Below are 23,037 nucleotides of genomic sequence, written 5' to 3'. Positions count from 1 at the left end.
ACTCAAGCTTCTCCTGTGACACCTGGCAGGCTTGCGGTCTGGTTCTTAGCAAAGGAGTGAAATTCTCCCAGAGAACCTGGCACGCTGGCCCTAAGATCCCACCTCAGGGAACTCTCACCTGGGCTGGCAGCACTCTGCCCCGCAGTGGCGATGACTTGCCGGGTACTCTCTCCAATGTTTCTTTTGGATTTCATACAGCTCTTCTTAGACTTCTGGTCAACTGCAAATATTCTGGGATAACTTGCAATCAGAAACTCCACGAGGGAAAGCTGTGACACAAAAGGATGAACATGGGGTGCTCTTTTCCACTTGGCCTATTTAGGAGTCACAAGTCCTATGTGAACCGTGAACATCACAAAAATGTGAAATTCTGGATTCTAACAAAAATTTGCACTTGACAGTAACACATACGAACCAGTTTTATCTCTTAAATGACAGTTACACTTCCAAGAATACTATGTAACTTGTCCAAAAACATTTCTCATTAGAAGACCAACATATTTTGTGGCCTAGTTGAATGGCTAATATTTTGATATCACTCGCTTCTTTGGCAAGAATGCAAATCCTGACTTTCACTTTTCCAACACAAACAAACAGGGTACTCATTACCTTTCTCCTTATTTCATCTTCGAGGGCTGGGCTTCTTGAAGTAGATCGCCAGACACACAGAAGGCTCGGGGTGATGCACAAAGCTAACTTTGATGTAGTCATCTGATTGTATGATGCATTACATGAGATTGCATATAATGATGAAAACAAGTGTCTTATGAGAGCTGTGTTAGTTCTGGGCAGATGGGCTAAAAGCCTAAACACAAAAAAATGCAGTCTTATAACAAGTCATTTTCCTCAGGAATTTGTAGATAAAAAAAAGGAAATACAGTAGTTTTAATGCCATTGACATAATCCAATGAAAATACAGACAAAAGGAGCTGTAAGTCTTAAAAAAAATTCCTATGCTTTTTTTGCTGAAATCACAATGTGTTTTCATTTGGGATAACTTTGTAAATATCTAATTGAACACAGGTATATTAAAAACAGATGTTGTGTTACAGAATGTTCTCAGGTGAGAGCTTACTGAGGAAATTCAACAGCAATTAATTGAAAGCATTGCCCTTCTTTGAAAGGTAATAGTACAAGAATGCTGCCTCAAGACAAGAGTCTAAAGCAGTGATGGAACAAACACATCCCGGGCATGAATACATACAAAAGCGCTTGACTGACTTCAATTCTATAAGCACACACAGAGATCTGCACTTAGTTGCTTCTGACAATATGACGGTCAGACCAGTGGTCAACTGTTCTTGTAGCATGTCTCTGACACCAGCGGACTTCCTCCCCACCGATGTCATACATTCAGAATGTGTACAATATCAACAACTCCATAATAACATTTGGGGAGAAATAAGAACTCAATGACAATGGTAGAGTCTACATGTCTTCTGATTCTGGCTGTGGTGTGTGGGACTACAAGAACCCTCTTCACAATGTGCACTCTTCTAGTGGTTCATGCTCGAGAGCAGAAAATCTTTTTCTCAGACTATGTCGGTTGCCTTCTGAGGCATGTCTGGAATGCAGTACCAATTATATAGAATCACCTCTGGATGTCTCTGGCCTCCTCGTCATTCCCTTTATCAAGAACATCCAGCCACTGATCATAGAGGTCGGTTGAAAAGAGAGTGCCAGGAAAGGCTCGAAGACACTCCTTATAGAGATTAAAAAAGAAGTTATATCAATTTGTTGGCAAATATAGACTTGAGAAATTACAAAGAAAACATTTAATTGCAATATTTCATTTAATCTCCGCTTTTTCTCTAGACGTTCAAACTGCGACCTCCATAGAGTTTGGCCTCTAATTCCCACCATTGTGTACATGCAGAAACGGGTGCTTCCATTTCTTCTGACTTACTCTAGAGGTGTACACAGTCTGAGAAGTTTTGGAAGGGAAGAAAAACCTCATCTTATTGTCTCAATCATCTTTTGGAGGGTAGTTATTATGGCATAGTGGATTAATCTGCTGCCAGGGATGCCATCAACTCTTATCAGAGGGTCACTTCAATTCCTGGCTGCTCTACTTCTGATCCAGCACATTGCTAAAGTGCCCGAGAAAGCAGTGGGTAACTGCCCAAGTACTTGGGGCTCTGCCCTACTTCAGAGACCTGAAACAAGTTTTCGGTTCTGGCTTCAGGTTGGCCCAGCCCAACCTGGGCCACTCAGAAAACATGTGGAAGATTGACATCTCTGTATGAGCATGTGTGTGTGTTTGTGTCATTGTAAGCTTATTTATTTATGTAAAAGATGGAGTTGAAACACACACACACAGAGGGAGAGAGGGAGAGAGGGAGAGAGGAGAGAGAGAAAGAAACAGAGAGACAGTGAGGGAAACAGAGACAGAGAGGAATCTTCCATACACGAATTTACTCTGCAAATGTCCACATTGAATCCGGAAGCCAGGAACTCCACCCAGCTCTGCTATGTGAGTGGCAGGGACCACAGTATTTGGGCCATCTTTGGCTGCCTTCCCATGTCCATTCGTGGTAAGTTCATCCAGAACCAAGCAGCTGGGACTCAAATCAGTGCACATACAGGTTGTCTGTGTTGCAGGTAGTAGGTAAATGCACTGCGCTACATTTCCAGACCCATACGTGTCTCTCTCTTTCACTCTGCCATTCAAATATATAAAACAAATCTATATAGTCTTCTTTGCCTATATTTTAGCAAAATAGTACAAACTGACAAATCTGCTTATGGGTCATCCTAAATCATATTATGCACTGTGGACATGTAAACATACATACTTCACATTTTGATTTCAGACTAATCCTTTTAAGTCTTAGCAGCAAAGGTTCCGAACCAAATGAACTAAATATACACACATGTACTCACAGAAAATAGGAAGTAAGGACTGGACATTTTGACTATGTCTGTTCCCTGGGGCAAAATACTCTCCTAATAGCCTCATTCTACTTTCCTTTTCACTAGCTCATTGATCAACTCTTTACAAATATAACCAGAAGATGGTGGGATTTATATTTCCAGTTCATATCCCCTTGCTAGCTTTCTTTCCACTGGTCTCACTATATGGCCCATGACACTTTTCAATAGCAGTGAGTGTAGGAAATGCCTCTCAGTAAGTGTTGTGTTCATAATCCAGACATTGCTCACTCATTCTAGTAGTTCTTGAGTAGTCATTTATGTCATATCCAGTTTGGACTACTGGGGATAGAACAGTGAAGAAAACGGACAAAATCCAAGCCCTCTTATACCCTGACTATGTCACTGGCGTCCAATACTCTCCCACTGTAGTTACAGCCTTTGACTGTTTCCCAAGGAGTATGTCCAGTATGTGTGGAGCTCTGAATGATGGGGAAGTCTGGGATGGCTCAGGAGCAGCTTTGTCTGCTGGGTACTTACTTCCATGCACGTGGGGTATGTGTCCTCTCTTGGCTTTCCCTGTGCTGCAGGATGACTAGACGGGGCATGTTGTGGAAGTCACACTGTGAGCCAAGGAGATCATGTGAAGACGATTTGCTGTTGCACCTCTGCTTCTAGGGAGCTCAATGGCAAATCCAACTCCATGACTGTATTTATGTTTAGCCTGGACCAACTCTCCAGGTGATTCCCATGGTATTTATCAAAAATCAGACTCCAAAGTCCTCAGAGGGGTAACCACTATATCTTGTTGAAAAATGACATCAACTTCATATACAACAGAAACAACACAAACATGTGACTGTCTAACCTAGTGTATATTTTTATGATCTGAGTGATGCACGTGTGGGCCCGGAAGTCATTACAGAAGTGTAACCATTTAACATGTGGCCAAGCATTGATGGAGGGTAAGGAAAGAGCAAGTGTACTGAGCGTTTCAAAGAATGTAAGGATATTTTTTGTAGTGATTACGGCATTGCCAGATTTTTGTTTCACAGCTGCTGAAATGACCAACAATTCAATTTTCCCTTACAGAAATGTACCTGGATACTTGTGATTTTACCATACAATTTTGAAATACATGTGTATTTTGCATCACCTTGGATTTTAGAATTCTTTGCTCAGGGATGGCACTGTTTCGCAGCAGGTTAACGCCTTGGCCTGAAGTGCCAGAATCCCATATGGTATGGGTGCCGGTTCAAGGCCCGGCTGCTCCTCTTCCGGCCAGGTTCTCTGCTATGGCCTGGGAAAGCAGTGGAAGATGGCCCAAGTCCTTGGGCCCCTGCACCCACGTGGGAGACCCAGAGGAGGCTCCTGGCTCCTGGCTTCAGATCGCTGCAGCTCTGGCCATTGCGGCCAATTGGGGAGTGAACCATCGCATGGAGGACTTCTCTCTCTCTCTCTCTCTGCCTCTCCTCTCTCTGTAATTCTGACTTTCAAATAAATAAAAAAAGAGAATTCTGTGCTCAATGGGCAGAGGCACAGAGAGCGAGACACACATGCACATACACGCACACTGTTCATGAATGAGGAAGAGAGACAGAGAGAGATCCTACATAAATGAATGGCTGCAATATCCAGTTCAGACCCTGGTTGAAGCCAAGAGCATCATCCTTGCCTCTCACATGGGAGGCAAGAACCTCAGTACCTTGGCCATCTTCCACTGCCTTCCCAGATGCATTAACAGGATGCTGGATCAGCAGCACAGCAGCCAGGACTTGAATTGGGGCTCTGATATACGACGCCAGCATTCCAACCCCCAGCATACCCTGCTATGCCAAACACAGGCCCAACATTTTAAAACTTCTAACCTAGCTTTGCCTGCTGCAACACTTTCAAAGTCAGATTCACAAGCTGAGCTTTGTGCTGGGGCTCGTTACTATGTAACTATAACTAGGAGTATTGGCTTAAGTACAATGGAAATGAACATAAGATGCCAACAGTAGTCAAAATGAAGGCAGCTCCAAATAGCAGAGTCCTGACACCACGTGTGAAGCAAAGGCATAAGAGACAGGGGAAAGAATGGCAATGAAAAGAATGGAATTTTCTTGGCATTTGTATGTATTTTTAATTCATTTTAAGAGCAATGTTTGCTTATTGTGGAAAACACCTAGAATGGTTTTCAAAATTTCAAATAAAGTTTCTTTGGGAAACTCTGATGTCATTAGGAAGACACTGTCAAATCTGGCAAATGCAGGAGATTTGTACTGGCCAAAATTCTATATGAATAACCAGGGTTTATTTGGAAGATGCTTGGGCAATTATAACTATGCTAGCATAATTCTACATGGAGCATTCAGATGAGGACAGCAAGCATGGAGTCTGAAGACTGGGAAAGCTATCTAACAAGCAGAGTCTGTCCAATGAAGGGAGTAGCTGCCTACAACCTGGAGTTTCTGATGTGTTTTTCAGTTTCTCAGACGCTTAACTGATTAGGCCTACTGCTCTTCTTGAGATGTCACGAGGAATGAAACCCATCACACAGCTTCCATATTGTGCATAGATGATGCCAGAATCCCCCTACCTTTAACAGTGTTGCTAACACAAGTGGCGATTCATTGCCCCAGTCGCCTCTATCTCCTGTGTTAAATCTTTCCTTTAGGGCTATAAATGACTTTATGTCACCAACTTTTTGAAAAATATTCTCTGTCTTTGGCCCTTTCTGCTTGATAATACGAATCACTTCCTGTGGAAAAGAAAAAGGAAAACTAATTAAAGGACATTTCATATCCACAAGCCCAGAACAAAAGCTAGCCCCCTGTAGAGAAGAGTATGGGAACTGACACAGCAGCAGCTGAAGTGAGGGAAGAAAATTTTGTTCAGTGTCTCTAAATATATGTTCAACCCATCCATCTGATCTGTGTCCACCCACTAAATTGTTTTGAATGCTGGCTTTAACCTAGTTTCCTTTTCAAGGAATGAAACTTGTACACCAAACTTCTCTGCTTCAAGCTTTTAGTGAATCACTCTCTCCTGTTTTACCATGCTGTTCTCATTATTTCCTAGTACTGATGGCCTTTCCCAACTAGGAAAATCTCGTTGCCACACTTGTTGCCAAACTTGTTGACTTTCATGTCCTTCTGCCTCATCTTCATGCCAAGAGGGGAACAGGAGTGTCACAGTCAGGTATCTCCAGGAATCTGTCATCTATTAGGTCCCTTACTTTTCATGAGACCTTGGGCATAGGACATCACCTTACTCATGCTTTCCTTTTATCCATGAATGATGTCACAGTGATGAGGATCCTAGCAACTCCTTCAACTTGTGAATGCTGCAAGGGCTGGGGCACCATCTAGCATGGAACTAACTTGATACATTCCTCCCCACCTCGCAAAAAATGCCCTACATCTAGCATAGTGTATGTAGATGTGCTGGACAATCAATGTGCCAACTCTTAAATGCCCTCCTGGGAAATAACATAGGCCACGTTCTGTGGCTTTCCTCTGACACATTCTCTTATGATAGAAGGATACATAAATGGCAGGTGATCCATCTAATCATCTGAAATACAAACCACACCCACAGTGAGGGACGTTGAGTTCTAAGTTTGAGTCATCTAGACAAAAAGGAAATGAAGGAACACTTCAAGGAAGAGGCTAAAAGGGGAACATGGGGGGATGTCGACTCCAAGAGATTCAGAAACATTCCTTTTGCTGTGTGTGAGCAGGTGACTGGGTAACATCGCTGAAACCAGCAGAATAAACGGAACGGTTCTTTCTCCTGTTGCCTTTGAAGTAAGACCACGATAACTGAGCTGACTGTTCTTCTTTGAGGTCACATTAAGAAGGCATGTCAGCCAAAGCCAGGGACTGACAAATGATGGCCTCATTTGAAACACTTTTGGATGATGACACCAAGCCCTCAGAACGCTCACTCCTGAGGAGGGCTTCAGAAGATCAAAATGATACCTACCCAGAGTGTGAGGGTCAGGTCCTCAACACCAGACACTCTCAGGAGTGTTGGCACCGAAATAGCAGGAGGGGAGTCCTGGGGCAGGTCATTATGGCTTCTGGTAATGCCCCAGCATGACAGACAGTTTGTGGGAAAGCCTGAGGAGAAAGTGAGACCATTAGCTGTAGAGGATCATTGACAGATTCTGTTTCCACCCTTTCCATTTGACAGGTGACTGTTTCCAGCCTTAGAAAAGACAGAAACTGATCCATTTGTGGTGTACAAGAGCTTACGATCTGAAATTGGCTAGTACCATCCACGTGACGTTCATGAACTTTTCTTCCCAATTTCCTATAAGCTGGCAGTTAGAATCAGGTGTTTAGCCTAATTGTTAAGATGCCCTAGGCTCATATCAGAGCATCTGGACCTGATGTCCATCTTTGGCTCCCAATTCCAGCTTCTTGCAAATGCAGGCCCTCTGAGGCAGTATGCATGGCTAACAAATTTGGGTTCCTACCTCTCACAAGCACAACATGGAATAAGTTCCCAAATTCCAGCTCTAGTCCTGCCTGTCACAAAGGAGACATGATGTAAATACCAGATTCCAGTTCTGTCCCTGGCCCATGGCCACGGCTGACATTTAGGGAGTGAATCAGAGGATAGGAAACTCAACTCAACTCTTCTCTTCTTTTCTCTCTCTCTCTCTCCTTCTCTTGTGCATGTGTGTGATGGTCTCTCAAATCAAACAATCAATTCATCAACCAGAAATGAAATATAAAGACTTGAGGAAGCTGCTCAGGTTCAATTCTGGCAGTGCTACCTACAGTTTTTGCTTTTTATTTTTTTGCATAATGAGACACCTCACATTGAGTTATACACATCCTCTTAAGTTTACCCAGTGGAGTCAGGTGTCAGAACTCATTTGAAAAGCAAAAAAATACAGTTGACATTCAAACTAAGTGGAGTCTCATAATCTACTTCATGCTAAGTCACCTTTCCCTATGAGATTTCCTGTTTGGTAGTCTGAATGCCCAACCACCAGCAACTCACTCCCATCAAAGAGATCTGCACTTCATGACACAAGCTCCCTGATATCACTCAACCAGCCTCTACCTCCCTCACTCTTCAGGGTTACAAAGCTTAACCTGTTCCCCAGGTGATTTGATTTCACCTTCTTCACTTGGTTCCCAAATGAGTGGCAGGATCCCGTGGGGCCTTGTTCCTTGTGCCACCCTGCCAAGCTATACAGCCTATATTTTAGCTACCCATCAAGCTCTGCCAACTGAACGCTGAAGAGGAATTTTCCACAGAAAAGAGGATCACCAAGGAAAACATGAGTTTGGAGTATCTACTGCTCAGCTGTGCACGTTTTCTTAAGAAGGCACCTAAACTTTTCTTCTTAAATGACCGATCTATGCTGAATATCATAAAAGGCACCAGAGGAGTCAAGGTGCAGTGTGATAGACAGATGGGTGAAGTTGCCAAAAACAATCTGTTTTTTTTTTTTTTTTTTTTTTTTTTAAGATTAATTTTGACAGAATTACAGAGAGAGGTAGAGACAGAGAAAGGACTTCCATCCACTGGTTCACTCCCCAGATGGCCACAACGGCTAGAGCTATGCTGACCCGAAGCCAGGAGCCAGGAGCTTTTTCTGGGTCTCCCACATGGGTGCAGGGGCCCAAGGACTTGGGTCATCTTCTTCTGCTTTCCCAGGCCATAGCACAGAGCTGGATCGGAAGAGGAGCAGCCGGGACAAGAACTGGTGCCCATATGGGACAGCTGCGCTTCAGGCCAGGGCTTTAACCCGCTGTGCCACAGCACCGGCCCCCTCCCCAAATATCATTCATCAGCCATCTTCTTGGCATTTCTGGGCCCCTGAATGCATCACCATCAGACAAACAAGGGAGGGCAATCCTCATGGTGCTATATCACTGAGGAAGCCAGGATAGGCTCCAAGATGTGCCACTTCATCAGCCAGTCCAGTTACTCAATTCTTTGGACTTTCCTTTGACTCAACTTGTTTAAGAATGATGCTATCTACACCTCATTGCACTAATATAATGTATTACTCAGCATGGCACACAACTCATCACAACCGTGAAGAGAATTACTTTCTTCTGTAATCATTTACAATCAAATGGTGTAAGGGATCCCACACATCAGTTTCCTCACCCTAAAGTAAACTTTATCTCCATTCTCTTTCTGGTTAGTTAGTACTCTCCAGATAGCATGCAGTCACAAAGTAATCCAACACCAAGCATTCAAAATTCCACCTTTTAAAAGGAGACAAGAAAAAAGCAAATGCCATCTCAAATGCAGGAGGCTGCTCATACATACTACCATATCCAACTCTTTCTTTAAAACAGGCAAGAATACATGGTTTAACTCGTGCGCAACCTGGTACACCTAGGACTCACCTGATTTCATTATTTAAAAATCTATTGGGACATAATCCACTACTTAGTTGTCACACAGCTAAGCAATGAAGCATCATGCTCCATACCTTGATATGAATCTATACATCCAGAACATATGGGAACAGAGAGAGATGAGTGCCATTACAATCTTTCTCAAACAAAAATACTTTCGGTGCTTAGCTGAGGCTTTCATAAGGTACATTATTTACTGAGAGCGCATGCTGCTTCTGTGACCAATGGAAACAGCAGCCATTTTCCATGAGACACGTTGCATAATTCAACAAGCTCACTTCAAAAACACTGAGCCTTTCTGACACTCCTGGCGATACTTCTGGTGGTGGCATTCTCTTGCCCAAATGGGGGTTGTGGATGTTTACAAAGTTCAGATTCACAATCTTGCATAGGAGCAACATTTATAGAATATTGCTATATGCTCAAAATTACAACCAAAAACACATTTATAAGCTATATAAATCACAGAATATCCTCACAAGAAAAGTACGAACACCATTCACAGTGGAAATCATTATATTCTTGCCACAATATTTCCCACCTTACTAAAAACTGTTCTTCAGAGAAAGGTCTCTCAAAAGAATATTGACAAGTAGGGAGAGACTGGAAAGCAAAAAGCTGAAACATCCCTGATCGTAACTGTTCAGTCCATGTCTGGTCTAGATATGCATCTGAAGCCTGGAGGAAGTCAGCATGCCGTGGGCATAATGAAGAGATCAATTCAGGAAGCAACCCCCTAGCCACTTCAGCCCAAGCCAGAAGAGATCCAAATTCAATGCCACAGTTTCTCACCATCCTGGAGATCTTCCATATAAGGTAAGTCTAAGGCATGCAGTACATTGATTACTTCCTGCTCTCACTCCAGGTTCAGGGTTACCCTCTGGAATGCTTAGTCTTCATTTCCAGGCCTTCACACATGATGCTCTTCATTGTAAAGATTTATTTGTAATACAGAATAACACACAGAGAAAGACATCTTTCATCACTGTTTTTTTCTCAAATGGCCACAACAACCAGGGACAGGGCTGGAGATTAGAACTCCACCTGGGTCTCCCACATGCGAGACAAAGGACCCAGGTATTTGGGTCATTTTCTGCTTCCTTCCCAGGCACATTCTGATAAAGCCAGCGAGCTTCATCCGAACTGGGAGAGCCAGGACTCAAGCCAATGCTCTGATGTGGATTGCAGGATGCAGCTTAACCCACTGTACCATGATGCCAGGCCACAAGAAACTTCTCTCTACAGACACATAAGTTTGTGCATGCATTATTTTATGGAGCAAATGCTCAGGGTATCCAGAGGAGACAAAAGTTCTAATGTAGAAGAACCACCACAATCCTCCTGGAAGTGAGATGGGTTCTGACTTTGAACAGTTTCTCTAAGCCTGGTTCTTGGTGAGTACTGGGTCCCTGTACTTATGCACACCTCCTCCCTCATGGAGAACAGCTCTCTGTCATGAATTTTTTTCTCAGGAATGCATGGATGAGCAGAGAGCAGAACCCTGCTGGAAATTAGACTTACCACACCGGCGCTGCCTTTTAGCCGTGTGCCTGGGCTTCAACACGAACTGGATCCCTCCATCAGACAAGATCTCCAGAACGGGATCCTCCATGCTCAGGGCGGAGGTGGACTTCCCCGGTTCCTGATTATGAAAGGCAGCTCGATGGTAGCTTGCTTGGATAGCATATGGACACTCATGCCCTAGGCAGAGAAAAATCTCAATACACATCAGGCTGATGGTGACAGGTATGATCAAACATGCCTTGTTGTCAGTGTGGGTACAGCACCGGGGACAGCTCAAGTTCTCCTGGGGCTTCTGCAAGGAAGAGAGCTGTGTCTTGGGAGTGAGCATCAGGTGTGCTCTCTCTGGGGAGGCACTGCATAAAGCAGGCACCCAGGCAGAGGACCTTTCCAACGCAAACAGAAGTAGTAGCCCATTGCCTAGCTTAGAAGACCAAGATCCCTCAGTGCACTGCACACTGATGACTTGTTATTTCCGTTGTAAAGTAGAAGGCCTGCTAAAATCTGCCTTGACTCCAACTAGATTTTTAACGTCCTCATATGAGTAAACATGAGTAAACATCAGTGGTCTGCATTTTTTAAATGATTGGGCCATATATGTCATGAGTTGCTGTAACCTAGAATCTCTCTCCCACGATGTTAGATCATGAAAAGAGACTTCATTTCTCTGTCAGTTTTATAGCCTGTGATTCTCAAGAGCACTGGGGCCATGGTCTGCTGTTACACTTCCCTCCTACTTTGGCCCTCTCGGGAGCCCCTCACAGCTCACTAGCTGAGGGAGTGCTGCAGAGTGTTAGAGACCCAGAGCCATCCTACCAACTGATGTTCACGGAGTACATGTAATGTCATTGCTTTCCTCTCTCATTTTTAAATTGCTGGCAACCCAAGAAATTCTCAAGATCCTCTGCTCCTGGTGGGTATTAGCAATTGGGATGTCCATGAAGACACCTCTGTCCCACATTGGACCACCTGGTTTGGTCCTTGATCATGGATCCTGACTGAAGCTCTCTGCAAATGCAGATCAGACCCTAAGATGCAGAGCTGTTGTCTTGAACACTGATGTTCCTGCCACTCACGTGCAAGACTGGACTGATGACCTGCCTTCTGGCTCCTGGCCCTTGCCCTAGGACACCTCCAATCTTCGTGGACCTTTAAGGATAGAACTAGCAATTTAACATTCTGTGTCTATTTTTGCCTCTCAAAAACTAAACTTCGAACATGTTTTCACGATTCTGTGCTGTCAAAGGGATTTTCTTTTCAACAACAAAGTGAAAGCTCCCTTTATTCAATTTCTGACATATTAGTTAAATTTTCCATTTCATGGGACATTAATACCCTGTTCAGAGCAAGAATTATAGCAACTTGTCTCTTTCATGGTAAAAGAAGCTTCTACAACTGCAATATTAACAAAACCAAACCATCGGCATAACCAGGACAGAAAAAGATGATCAGGAACTGAGAGCATATTAAACACACATCCATAATGACCGCTAGGAGTCACCAACGACAGATACACTCTTAGGATTTCTTGGAGCCAGTCACAGTGCATGCCATTGTTCGGGTCCAAATCATCCTCCAGAAAAAACATTTTACATAAACAAATGCCATCTACTCAATAAATTCATTTACAGTATTTGATTTGCACACTAACTCTACTGCTATCTTTATTTTAATTTTTTTTTATTTTTTGACAGACGGAGTGGACAGTGAGAGAGAGAGAGAGACAGAGAGGAAGGTCTTCCTTTTTGCCATTGGTTCACCCTCCAATGGCCGCCGTGGCCAGCGCGCTGCGGCTGGCGCACCGCACTGATCCGATGGCAGGAGCCAGGTACTTATCCTGGTCTCCCATGGGGTGCGGGGCCCAAGAACTTGGGCCATCCTCCACTGCACTCCCTGGCCACAGCAGAGAGCTGGCCTGGAAGAGGGGCAACCGGGACAGAATCCGGCGCCCTGACCGGGACTAGAACCCGCTGTGCCGGCACCGCAAGGCGGAGGATTAGCCTAGTGAGCCATGGCGCCGGCCTCTATTGCTATCTTGTTACAAAGATGTCAAAATTAAGGAGAAACATCATAAAATCGGTGGTTGGCTTTTGTCCTCAGATGTATTTAGCAATTCCTGAATTTTGAGACTGACAAAGTACATTCAGAAAGAACAGAAACTTTATTTTCAAATTTTGTAAGTGACTTGAAAACATTATAAATTACACATTAGTTCCTTTACATGACTGTTGAAAGAAGAATAGGAAGATTGCCCAGGTAAGTAATACTGTTTGATTTTCATAGAAATCACCAGCATTATATTACAAAGTCTATGACAAATAGTATGCCTCCCTTCCTTTCCAGGGCTTGTTTCTATGAGAGACACTGAAACACATGATGATTCATGAATGGTTTCTTCTTTATATAGGTTAATTCAACAACTATTTTAGGAGAAGTATAATGTTTTTATCAACAACCTCAAGATCAAGTGCTAGAAAATTCAACAAAAAGAATGGCTGAACTGTACATGTTTGTTCATCAAAAAACCTTTTAGGAGTTTGAATGTGATTATCTTAATTTTTAATCATGCTCAAATAACTTCTTGACATAATTTCACAATAAATATATATGTGTTTGCAGATGACATGCATGCATGTATACACACACACACACACACACACACACATTCATAAACACAGGGGAACCAGAAACTCCACTAAAAGACTACTGGAACTCATAAGAGAGCTTGGTAAAGTTGCAGGATATAAAATCAATGCAAAAAAGTAATAGACTTTGTGTACCCAGACAATGCCAAGCCTGACAAAGAACTGGTAAGATCAGTCCCATTCACAATAGCTACAAAAATGTCAACACCTTGAAATAAACTGAACCAAGAAGGTGAAAGATCTCTACAATGAAAATTATTGAGCATTAAAGAAATAGAAAACAGACAAAAATGGAAAAATCTTCCATGTTCATGGATCAGAAGACTTATCATCATAATGTCCATATGAAAGAAAGAAATTTACAGATTCAATGTGATCCAATGAAAATACCAAAGGCATTCTCCTCAGATCTAGAGACTATGATGCTAAAATTCATACAGAAAAACAAGAGAGCCCAACAAGCTCAAACAATACTAAACAACAAAAGCAAAACTGGGAGCATTACAATACTAGATTTAAAAGCATACTACAGGGGCCAGCACTGTGGTGCAGTGGGTTAACACCCTGGCCTAAAGTGCCGGAATCCCATATGGATGCCGGTTCAAGACCCCGCTGCTGCACTTCCAATCCAGCTCTCTGCTATGGCCTGGAGAAGCAGCAGAAGATGGCCCAAGTCCTTGGGCTCCTGCACCCACGTAGGAGACCTGGAAGAAGCTACTGGCTCCTGGCTTTGGATCAGCACAGCGCCGGCCGTTGTGGCCAACTGGGGAGTGAACCATCGGATGGAAGATCTCTCTCTTTCTCTGCCCCTCCTCTCTCTGTGAAACTCTGACTTTCAAATAAGTAAATAAATAAATAAATCTTTTTTTAAAAAAGCATACTACTATAATCAAAACAGCTTGGATCTGACACTAAAATAAATACATAGATCAATGAAACAGAATAGAATCTTCATAAACCAATCCAACATGTACAACCAACTAATCTTTGGACAAATGAGCTAAAATCAATACCTACAGAATGGTCAGTATCTTCAACAAATGGTGCTGGAAAGTTGTATATACATGTGCAGAAGTATGAGGTAAGAACCCTACCTATATACCTATATACCCTATACAAAAGTCCACTCAAAATGGATCAAGAATCTCAATCTATGACATGATACCATCAAACTGCTAGAGAACATTGGAGAACCTCTGCAAGACACTGGCATAGGCAAACACCTCTTGAAAAAGACCCTGGAAGCAAGGAGATCAAAGCAAAAATACACAAATGGGATTACATCAAAGTAAGAAGCTTCTACAAAGGAAACACTCAACAAAGTGAAGAAGCAACCGACAGAATGGAATAAAACACTGGCAAACTATACAACAGATAAAGGATCAAGATCCAGAATCTATAAAGAGCTCAAGAAACTCAACAACAACAAAACAAGCAACCCAGCTACAAAATGCTCAAAGGACTTGAACAGGCATTTTTCAAAAGAGGACATTCACGTGGCCAAGAGACACAAGAAAAATCCTCAGGATCACTAGCTACCAGAGACATGCAAACAAAACCACCATGAGGTTTCACCTTACCTTAATTAAATTGGCTTTCATGCAGAAATCAACAAACAATAAATGTTGGTGAGGACGTAGGAAAAAGGTACCCTAATACACATCTGTGGAAATGTAGATTAATACAGCCATTATGGAACACAGTATGAAGATTCCTCAAAAACAGGAAAATAGACCTATCATGTGACCCAGCCATCCCACACCTGGGAATTTACCAAGGGAAAGGAAATCAGTGCACGAAAGAGTTATCTGTACCCCCATGTTTATTGTCGCTCAATTGCACAATAGCTAGGATATAAAATCAACCCAACTGTCCATCAACCAATGACTGGATAAAGAAAATGTGCTATATACATACTATTCAACCACAAAAAAGAACAACATTCTGTCTTTTGCAAGAAAATGGATGCATCGGAAAACCATTATATTTAGTTAAATAAGCCAGTCCCAAAAAGACAAATATCATATGCTTTCCTTGATCTGTGGTACCAAATAGAGTACAAAAATTTAATGTATATGAGTAAAATTCACATTTTGAGATGTGATTATTGTTTAAAGCCCTTGTCTGTAAATAATAACCTGTTCCTCTACTATTTAGAACAGTGTTGTTGTTCTTTCTTACTACTGGTAAATTTTTTACTTAGTGGAGGGTTAAGCATATGATTTTAAAGTAAACTGAAAGTATGTTATTATAAAACTTAAAAGAAAGAATAAGAAAGGAAGGAGGAGGGAGAGTGGTATACTTGGACATAGACCTGACAGATTTTGCAAGACTTAAAAATAGAGATTACCTATGAGACTAGAAATGGAAAGGGGAATACAAACCAGTATATGGGCATCAATCAAATGTTTGGAGAGATGAAATTCGACCCCATTTTCATTTCATTACAAAAAAAGAAAAAAAAAAGGACTATTCCAAGACAGTTGTGCTATCCACATGGAAAAGCAGAGAATAAAACTTCAGTTTCTTTTTCAACTACAACTTAAATTGCTGTATGAAGATATGTTGTCAGGCACCCAGGGTAGAGTATACACTTGGCAATTCCTTTTATAAATGAGTACTGACTACATGAGGTTGTTTTCTCCCTTGTAAAGATATTTAAGCTTAAGAACAAACAATGCATAGTCTGGAAATTAATAGTTACCATTTTGAAGCAATACATTTCATTTTTTATTTTGCTGGACACTTACCGATGAGCGGGTAAGAGGTCTTTCTCTGGTTTGAATAGACCCACAATTGGTAGTCCATTTCTGAGCCCTTAGAGACAAAAAGAACTAAGTATCACAAGTCTTTGTCAGGGCATACTTCAAGGATGTATTTCTTTTGTTTTTTAGAAAACTTTAATAAGTATAAATTTTGAAAGCATTTTCCCCCCATAACCACCCTCCCACTCGCAAACCATCCCATCTCCTACTCCCTCTCCCAACCAACTCTTCAGTAAGATTCATTTTTAATTCTCTTTATATACAGAAGATCAACTTAGTATATACTAAGTAAAGATTTCAACACTTTGTACCCACACAGACATACAAAGCATAAAGTACTGTTTGAAGATAAGTCTTACCATTCATTCACATAGTACAACACATTAAAAACACAGATCCTACATGGGCAGCAAGTGCACAGTGACTCCTATTATTGATTTAACAGTTGACACTCTTATTTATGACGTCAGTAATCACCCGAGGCTCTTGTCATGAGCTGCCAAGGCTATGGAAACCTCTTGGGTTCACAAACTCCGGCCTTATTAGACAAGGCCAGAGTCAAAGTGAAAGTTCTCTCCTCCCTTCAGAGAAAGGTGCCTCCTTCTTTGATGGCCTGTTCTTTCCACTGGGATCTCACTCACAGAGATCTTCCATTTAGGTCATTTTTTTTGCCACAGTGTCTTGGCTTTCCATGCCTGAGAAACTCTCATGGGCTTTTTAGCCAGATCAAGGATGTATTTCTTTAGCATTTCTACATTTCCAAACAAGAAAATAATTGGGACCAGTGCCAATGCTATTCGAGTTAACAGGACTGACCGAAATAACTTCGGTCCCTTTCTGAGCCTCCAAGACTACACCCCAGATTCATGCCATATGACTTTTGACAAGGATCACAATGCTATTATCCCAAGTGACCTAAGGAATAAAGAATCATATTTATGCCACTTCACTAGTAAAGGTAAGTCTAATCCTGATCATTCCACTCTCAGCTATCTCCAGTCTCTTTGAAGAATGCTGTGTTTTACTGGATTTAGCTGGCTTTCTATCATCTACACAAGAGACCTGGATTAAGTTCTCAGCTCCAGGCATCAGCTCTACTGCTGCTGTAGGCACTTGTCGAGTGAAACCATAGACATAAACTCTTCTGTCTGTCTATGTCTCTCAAATAAAACAAGTTTTTAAAAAAGACATGTATGTGGTGTGCACACACATTCCCCGAAGAGCAAGCTTTCATTCAACTCTTATCTTGCTCTTTAATAATTTATTAGAGGCACCAGATATATCATTCCCTGAATCAGCATCTAAGGCATACAGCTTTTATGCAGGTGTTCTTCATGTCCAAATTTACAAGGAGTGAGATTTTAGCATGGTGGTTTGAAGATGCCTGAGACTCACGCCACAATAGCTGGGTTCCAATCCAAGTTCTAGGTCCTGATTCCAGCTCCCTGCTAATGTGCATTCTGGGAAGCAGCTATGAATTCTCAAGTAACTGGGTTCCTGCCACCCACGTGGGGTACCTGAATCGTACTCCTGCATCCAGACCTTAGCTTCAGACCACCCTTAGGTGCTGTGGGCATCCAGAGATTGAACCAACAGAGGCGAGCACCCTCTCTATGTATTTCTGTGTCTTCCTCTCTCTGTGTCTGTCTTCATCCCTCTTGCTATCTCTGTCCTCTCCGACCCTCAAAAATTAAAAAAAAAATTCAACTAGACATGTCTATTAGGTTTGTGTACACTGAGATGATAGGTGTGGGATTGGAGAAACCAGAATATACAGAAATAGCAATCCAACAGACAAGGTTATTAGGAAGCATGTAAGATATTTTTGTGTGTATATATATATATACATTTATATATATACACACAAAAAAAATAAAATACATGACAATAGCAATCTGAAATTATACTCCAATTTCATTAAATTATGGCTTTCAGTTCACATGAAATTTAAAATCGGAACAGAAGAGCAATACCCATACAAAGACAAATACATCTCCAACGTTTTCCATTCCCACATGTGCACATGGTTCTGGGGACAAAATATATTGCTGCCTACAATTGGTCTCTTTGCCCGGAACTGTATTTTACAAATATACACTGTAAGCATGTGTGCATGTATCTGGATCAAAGGGAAAATATATTCATCTCAAAAACCAAAGTTGTTATTTAACTCAAAGTATCTTTCAGATTACTTACACTTAATCCTAGCACTGGTAGTGCCATATGGATAACGTCACTCACTGTGTCTAAATTGGTAACTGTTATAATTCCAGACTGTAAAAGGGAAAAGAAGAAAAAACTGCTGATACAGGAGAATGTTAAAGTATATGGTTACATAATTATGAAACTCTTGGTTTCAGGGTAAAGTCTGAGTAATGACAAAGCAAAATACATATGAAGCACCAAACCTTAATGATAACTGATTTTTATTACTTTACGTAACACAAAGCCAGAAGAAAGAATTTCAATTAATTAACATGTTTCTAATAGAGGAGTTATGATACTAAAAATATAACTGCTTAGGCCCAAACAGAAAGAACCTCAATTCAGAAAGAGCCTAACACCCAAAGACTATTTCCATCATGCAGGGAATAGTTCAACAAGGAGTCAGTCTCTCTCCTTCTCTTGATGAGTTGTGTTTTTATGTTTAGATTGATTTCTTTGCATACCATATATTCAGTCCTCGTCAAATGAGAGTAAGAACTGGCTCTCACAGGCATTCTTGCTCCATAAACCACTATGTAGGGAATACCTTCTCCTAGTCAGATCACCCTTTTTAGATTTTCATTGTCAAAATGTATTGAGACCATGAACCCAGAATTCAAGGCTGAAAATTCTAGACATCTGAGTTCTTTTTTGAGATACCCATAGAATTTTAAAACTGTACATGAACACTTTCACAGAATTTTTTAAGGAAAAAAACTCTTTTGAAGGATTACTCATCTTTTTCCAATTTATCTGGTTTGTAACATAATGGATTTTCATGGTATATGGAAATCATTAAATTCAAAATAAGCAGTACAAGGGTATGGGCCTTCTTTTCTGGTCCTGTTCTCTCTATGAACACATAGATGGAGCTGCTTATAAGCATGTAACTTAAGCTATTCAATAATTAGAAAATATGGAAATGAGTTTCATTTCTTTTCCATATGAGATGTTACTCCATATATAACGGCCAGGGAAATGTGACCAGATCTCTAAGAGTTTCATATGAAAATTATGCAACAAAAGCAGCTATGTGCTCCAAGACATTAAAACAAATGTGCTGAAAATGAAAAAAAAAAATTAAAAAAAGTAGAGGCTGTCCCAGCACAAAAACAGAAGATATTTCAAAATGGGAACTTTAGCTGTGAAAAATATCTGAAAGAACAATGCAGTGGGTGGACTAAAAAGCACAAGTGAGATGGCAAATTGAAGACAATGAATTTGAAAATACATCAATTGGAAACAGTCAGTCTGAAAAAGGAAGAAAGGTATGATTGAAAAAATTAGAGCTTACTGCCCTAGTCCAGGAGAAGATAGTTTTTAAAAAGTGGAAAGAGTGTAGTCTCAGGGAAGAGTTGGGGAGAAAATGCCAGAGGAAACTCTACCAAAATTAGAGGGACATGGTGGACCTCCTGTGGATGGCACGGATGCCCACAACTTGGGACTCCAATAGCCGAGAGCCTGCCCAGCAACCGAGAGCCTACGCACTGGCATTGGAAAGTGAGGTGAGACCAGACAGTACTAGCAGTAGTCCAAGGCACTGGTGATTAAGCTGCAAAGAGAGCCTAGAGAAAACTTGGCTTGCAGCCCCAACGAGGAAAGTGTACTTTCCAAACTAGAAGAGAAAAAAAGTATGGACACAATTTCTCTTTCCCCAATCACTTTACAATGCCATTCTGTAACAAGCCAATAGAGCAGGTGCCATTTTGGACATATGTAACAGCTGTGCCAGCTCGTGTCCATGCCCAGCAACTAGTTGAGTGGAGACCCCTGACTAGTGGGAAGAACTAACAGGGGGATAGGAGCCTGTGACTTTGTGAGGCTTCTCTACTGGGACTGTGAAAAAAACTGAGGGTGTGAGGCAGGATCCACGGTGAGGCTGGGACTTTGGGCACTCACACTGGGAGACTCCACATGCTCAGGGCTTCCTGGTTACCTGGTGAGAGACATCGCTGGAGAATCTAAACTTACACTGAGGACTGCACAGATCCTTTGTGTGCTCCCTGCGACAGAGTGGATGAATATTATAGCCACTGGGGCTAGCGCTAAGGCACTGGTCTCCATTAAGGAGAGGAGCTCAGCTGAGCAGAAAAAATTTCCCTTCTGATAAAAAACAGAGAGAGAGATTTACTGTGCCAAACCTGGGTGTATCACCTCAGACATGCCCTTAACCCTGGAGAACTGAACAGAGCTCCCTGATCACACCCACTACAAGCTAGATATTCACTTAAAGTAGACATTCCACTTATCTACAGAGCCACAGTACACAGATAAAATCCACTAGACCAAAAAAAAAAAAAAAAAAAAAAAAAAAAGAAGAAGAAGAAGAAGAAGAAGAAAAGGAAGAAACCAACAAGTATCTCCACACATGCCAAACAACAAACCCACCAATTCAAGAAACAAGAATAAGGAACACGACATGACACCCTGAAAAGAGTAAAACCCTTCAACAGTAGATTGTGAATACATTGAGGCAGAAGAAATGTAGGAAATGGAAGTTTAAAAATTGATCGTAAGATTACACAGAAGTTATCGGACACAAATGCACAAACTACTGAAATCTGTACAGGACATGAAATAAAATTTCCTCCATGAAATTGAGACCTTAAAGAGAAATCAAAATGAAATGAAGAATATAATAAAATGAATTAAAAATGCAGTGGGGAGCCTTAACAACATAATCAGTGAAGAAGAAAGAATATGGGCCGGCACCACGGCTCAATAGGATAATCCTCCACCTAGCGGCGCCAGCACACCAGGTTCTAGTCCTGGTCGGGGCACCGGATTCTGTCCCGGTTGCCCCTCTTCCAGGCCAGCTCTCTGCTGTGGCCTGGGAGTGCAGTAGAGGATGGCCCAAGTTCTTGGGCCCTGCACCCCAAGGGAGACCAGGAGAAGCACCTGGCTCCAGCCTTCGGATCGGCGCGGTGCGCTGGCTGCAGCGTGCCGGCCGCAACGGCCATTGGAGGGTGAACCAATGGCAAAGGAAGACCTTTCTCTCTGTCTGTCTCACTGCCCACTCTGCCTGTAGAAAAAAAAAAAAAAAAAAAAGAAGAAAGAATATAAGACTTAGGAGACAAAGCACAGGAAAGAATACAGTCAAACCAAACACAAGAAGAGGAAATTAGAAACCTAAAAAACACTGTTGGAAATCTACAAGATACTATAAAGTGACCCAACATACAGGTTCTAGAAGTTCCTGAAGGCATGGAAAGAGAGAAAAGATTAGAAGGCCTTTTGAATGAAATAGTAACGGAAAACTTTCCTAATTTGGAGAAAGAAAGGGACATCCAAGTAAGGAAGCACATGAAACTCCTAATAGACATAACCAGAAAATATCCTCATCATGCCACATTGTAATCAAACTCACCACAGTAAAACAGAAGGAGAAGATTCTAAAATGTGCATGTGAGAAATGTCATGGTACTTTTAGAGGATCTCCAGTTAGACTCACAGCAGACATCTCATCAGAAACCCTACAAGCTAGGAGAGAATGGCCAGATATACTCCAAGGCTTAAAAGAAAAAAAATGTCATCCAACAATATCATACCTGCAAAGATCTCATTTATGAACGAAGGTGAAATAAAGACCTTCCATAACAAACAGAAATTCAAAGAATTTATCACCACCCGTCCAGCCCCACAAAAGATGCTTAAGGATTTGTTGCACACAGAAACATGGTCATCACTACAAAAGAAGGTAAAGGAAGAAAATCCCTCAGTAAAAGTTCAAAGGAAATTCAACGTAAAAAACAGGAATATTTTTGGGAAAATGGCAGGGAAAAGTAGTTACTTATTAATAGTCATCTTCAATCTAAATGCCTTCAAATCCCCCGTTAAAAGACACAGACTGGCTGAATGGATTAACAAACAAAACCCATCTATTTGCTGCCTACAGGAAGGAAAAAATGTTTGCAGTCACTGTGAAATTTCCCCAAATTTGACAAAAATAAAAAGTTACAAATTAGCGGCTGGTGCTGTGGCATAGCGGGTAAGGTCGCTGCCTGTATGCCGGCATCCCATATGGGTGCCAGTTCAAGTCCTGGCTGCTCCACTTCCCATCCAGCTCTCTGCTGTGGCCTGGGAAAGCAGTAGAAGATGGCCCAAGTCCTTGGGCCCCTGTACCCACGTGGGAGACCCGGAGGAAGCTCCTGGCTCCTGGCTTCGGATTGCAGTGCCTCCAGGCGTTGCGGCCATCTGGGGAGTGAACCAGTGGATGGAAGACCTCTCTCTCTCTCCGCGCCTCTCCTTCTCCCTCTGTGTAATTTGACTTTCAAGTAAATAAATAAATCTTTTTTAAAAAGTTACAAATTAAAGGAACTCAGAAAATATCAAACAAAATAGATTCAAAGAAAGCCATGTTTTGGCACATTGTGGTCATATTACTGTAAGTCAGAGAAGGAGCACAGATCCTGAAAGCAGGGACACAAAAATAGGCAAATAAGACAGTCACCATGGATCACTCAAGCTATCAGAAAGCATCGTGACCAGAACACAGTGGAATATCTGCAAGGCGTAGAGAGAGAAATATTAGCTAGGATATTCTTTCCAGGTTCAGCAAAAGTGCCTTTCAAGAGTGAAGCTGAGGGGCTGGCGCTGTGGTGCAGTGGGTGAATGCCCTGGCCTGAAGTACTGGCATCCCATATGGACGCTGGT

The 23,037-nt window shown here is 41.8% G+C and overlaps 1 protein-coding gene across 8 annotated transcripts in view; it reads right to left on the bottom strand.

Moving 5' to 3' along the window:
• LOC138843586 (rho GTPase-activating protein 20) overlaps positions 1 to 23,037 on the bottom strand; it is a 92,222-nt gene that overhangs the window by 24,148 nt on the left and 45,037 nt on the right. For 2 of the 8 annotated variants that reach the window (XM_089302059.1, XM_089302060.1), the window contains 8 exons: positions 18,376 to 18,453; positions 16,165 to 16,231; positions 10,770 to 10,949; positions 6,841 to 6,977; positions 5,453 to 5,614; positions 1,596 to 1,702; positions 610 to 805; positions 119 to 269 (listed from right to left, as the gene is read on the bottom strand). In XM_089302059.1, coding sequence (XP_089158185.1) covers positions 119 to 269; positions 610 to 805; positions 1,596 to 1,702; positions 5,453 to 5,614; positions 6,841 to 6,977; positions 10,770 to 10,949; positions 16,165 to 16,231; positions 18,376 to 18,453 — 1,078 coding nt within the window. Of the gene's footprint in view, positions 1 to 118; positions 270 to 609; positions 806 to 1,595; positions 1,703 to 3,411; positions 3,672 to 5,452; positions 5,615 to 6,840; positions 6,978 to 10,769; positions 10,950 to 16,164; positions 16,232 to 18,375; positions 18,454 to 23,037 lie in introns of those variants that run through there. The other 6 variants (XM_089302062.1, XM_089302061.1, XM_089302064.1 and 3 more) reach the window with 6 other exon arrangements.

This window comes from Oryctolagus cuniculus, chromosome 8 (genome assembly GCF_051225735.1).
Source record: "Oryctolagus cuniculus isolate XC-2025 breed Fujian yellow rabbit chromosome 8, ASM5122573v1, whole genome shotgun sequence".
NCBI classification, from domain to species: domain Eukaryota; kingdom Metazoa; phylum Chordata; class Mammalia; order Lagomorpha; family Leporidae; genus Oryctolagus; species Oryctolagus cuniculus.
This window is presented reverse-complemented; position numbering and strand designations above follow the sequence as displayed.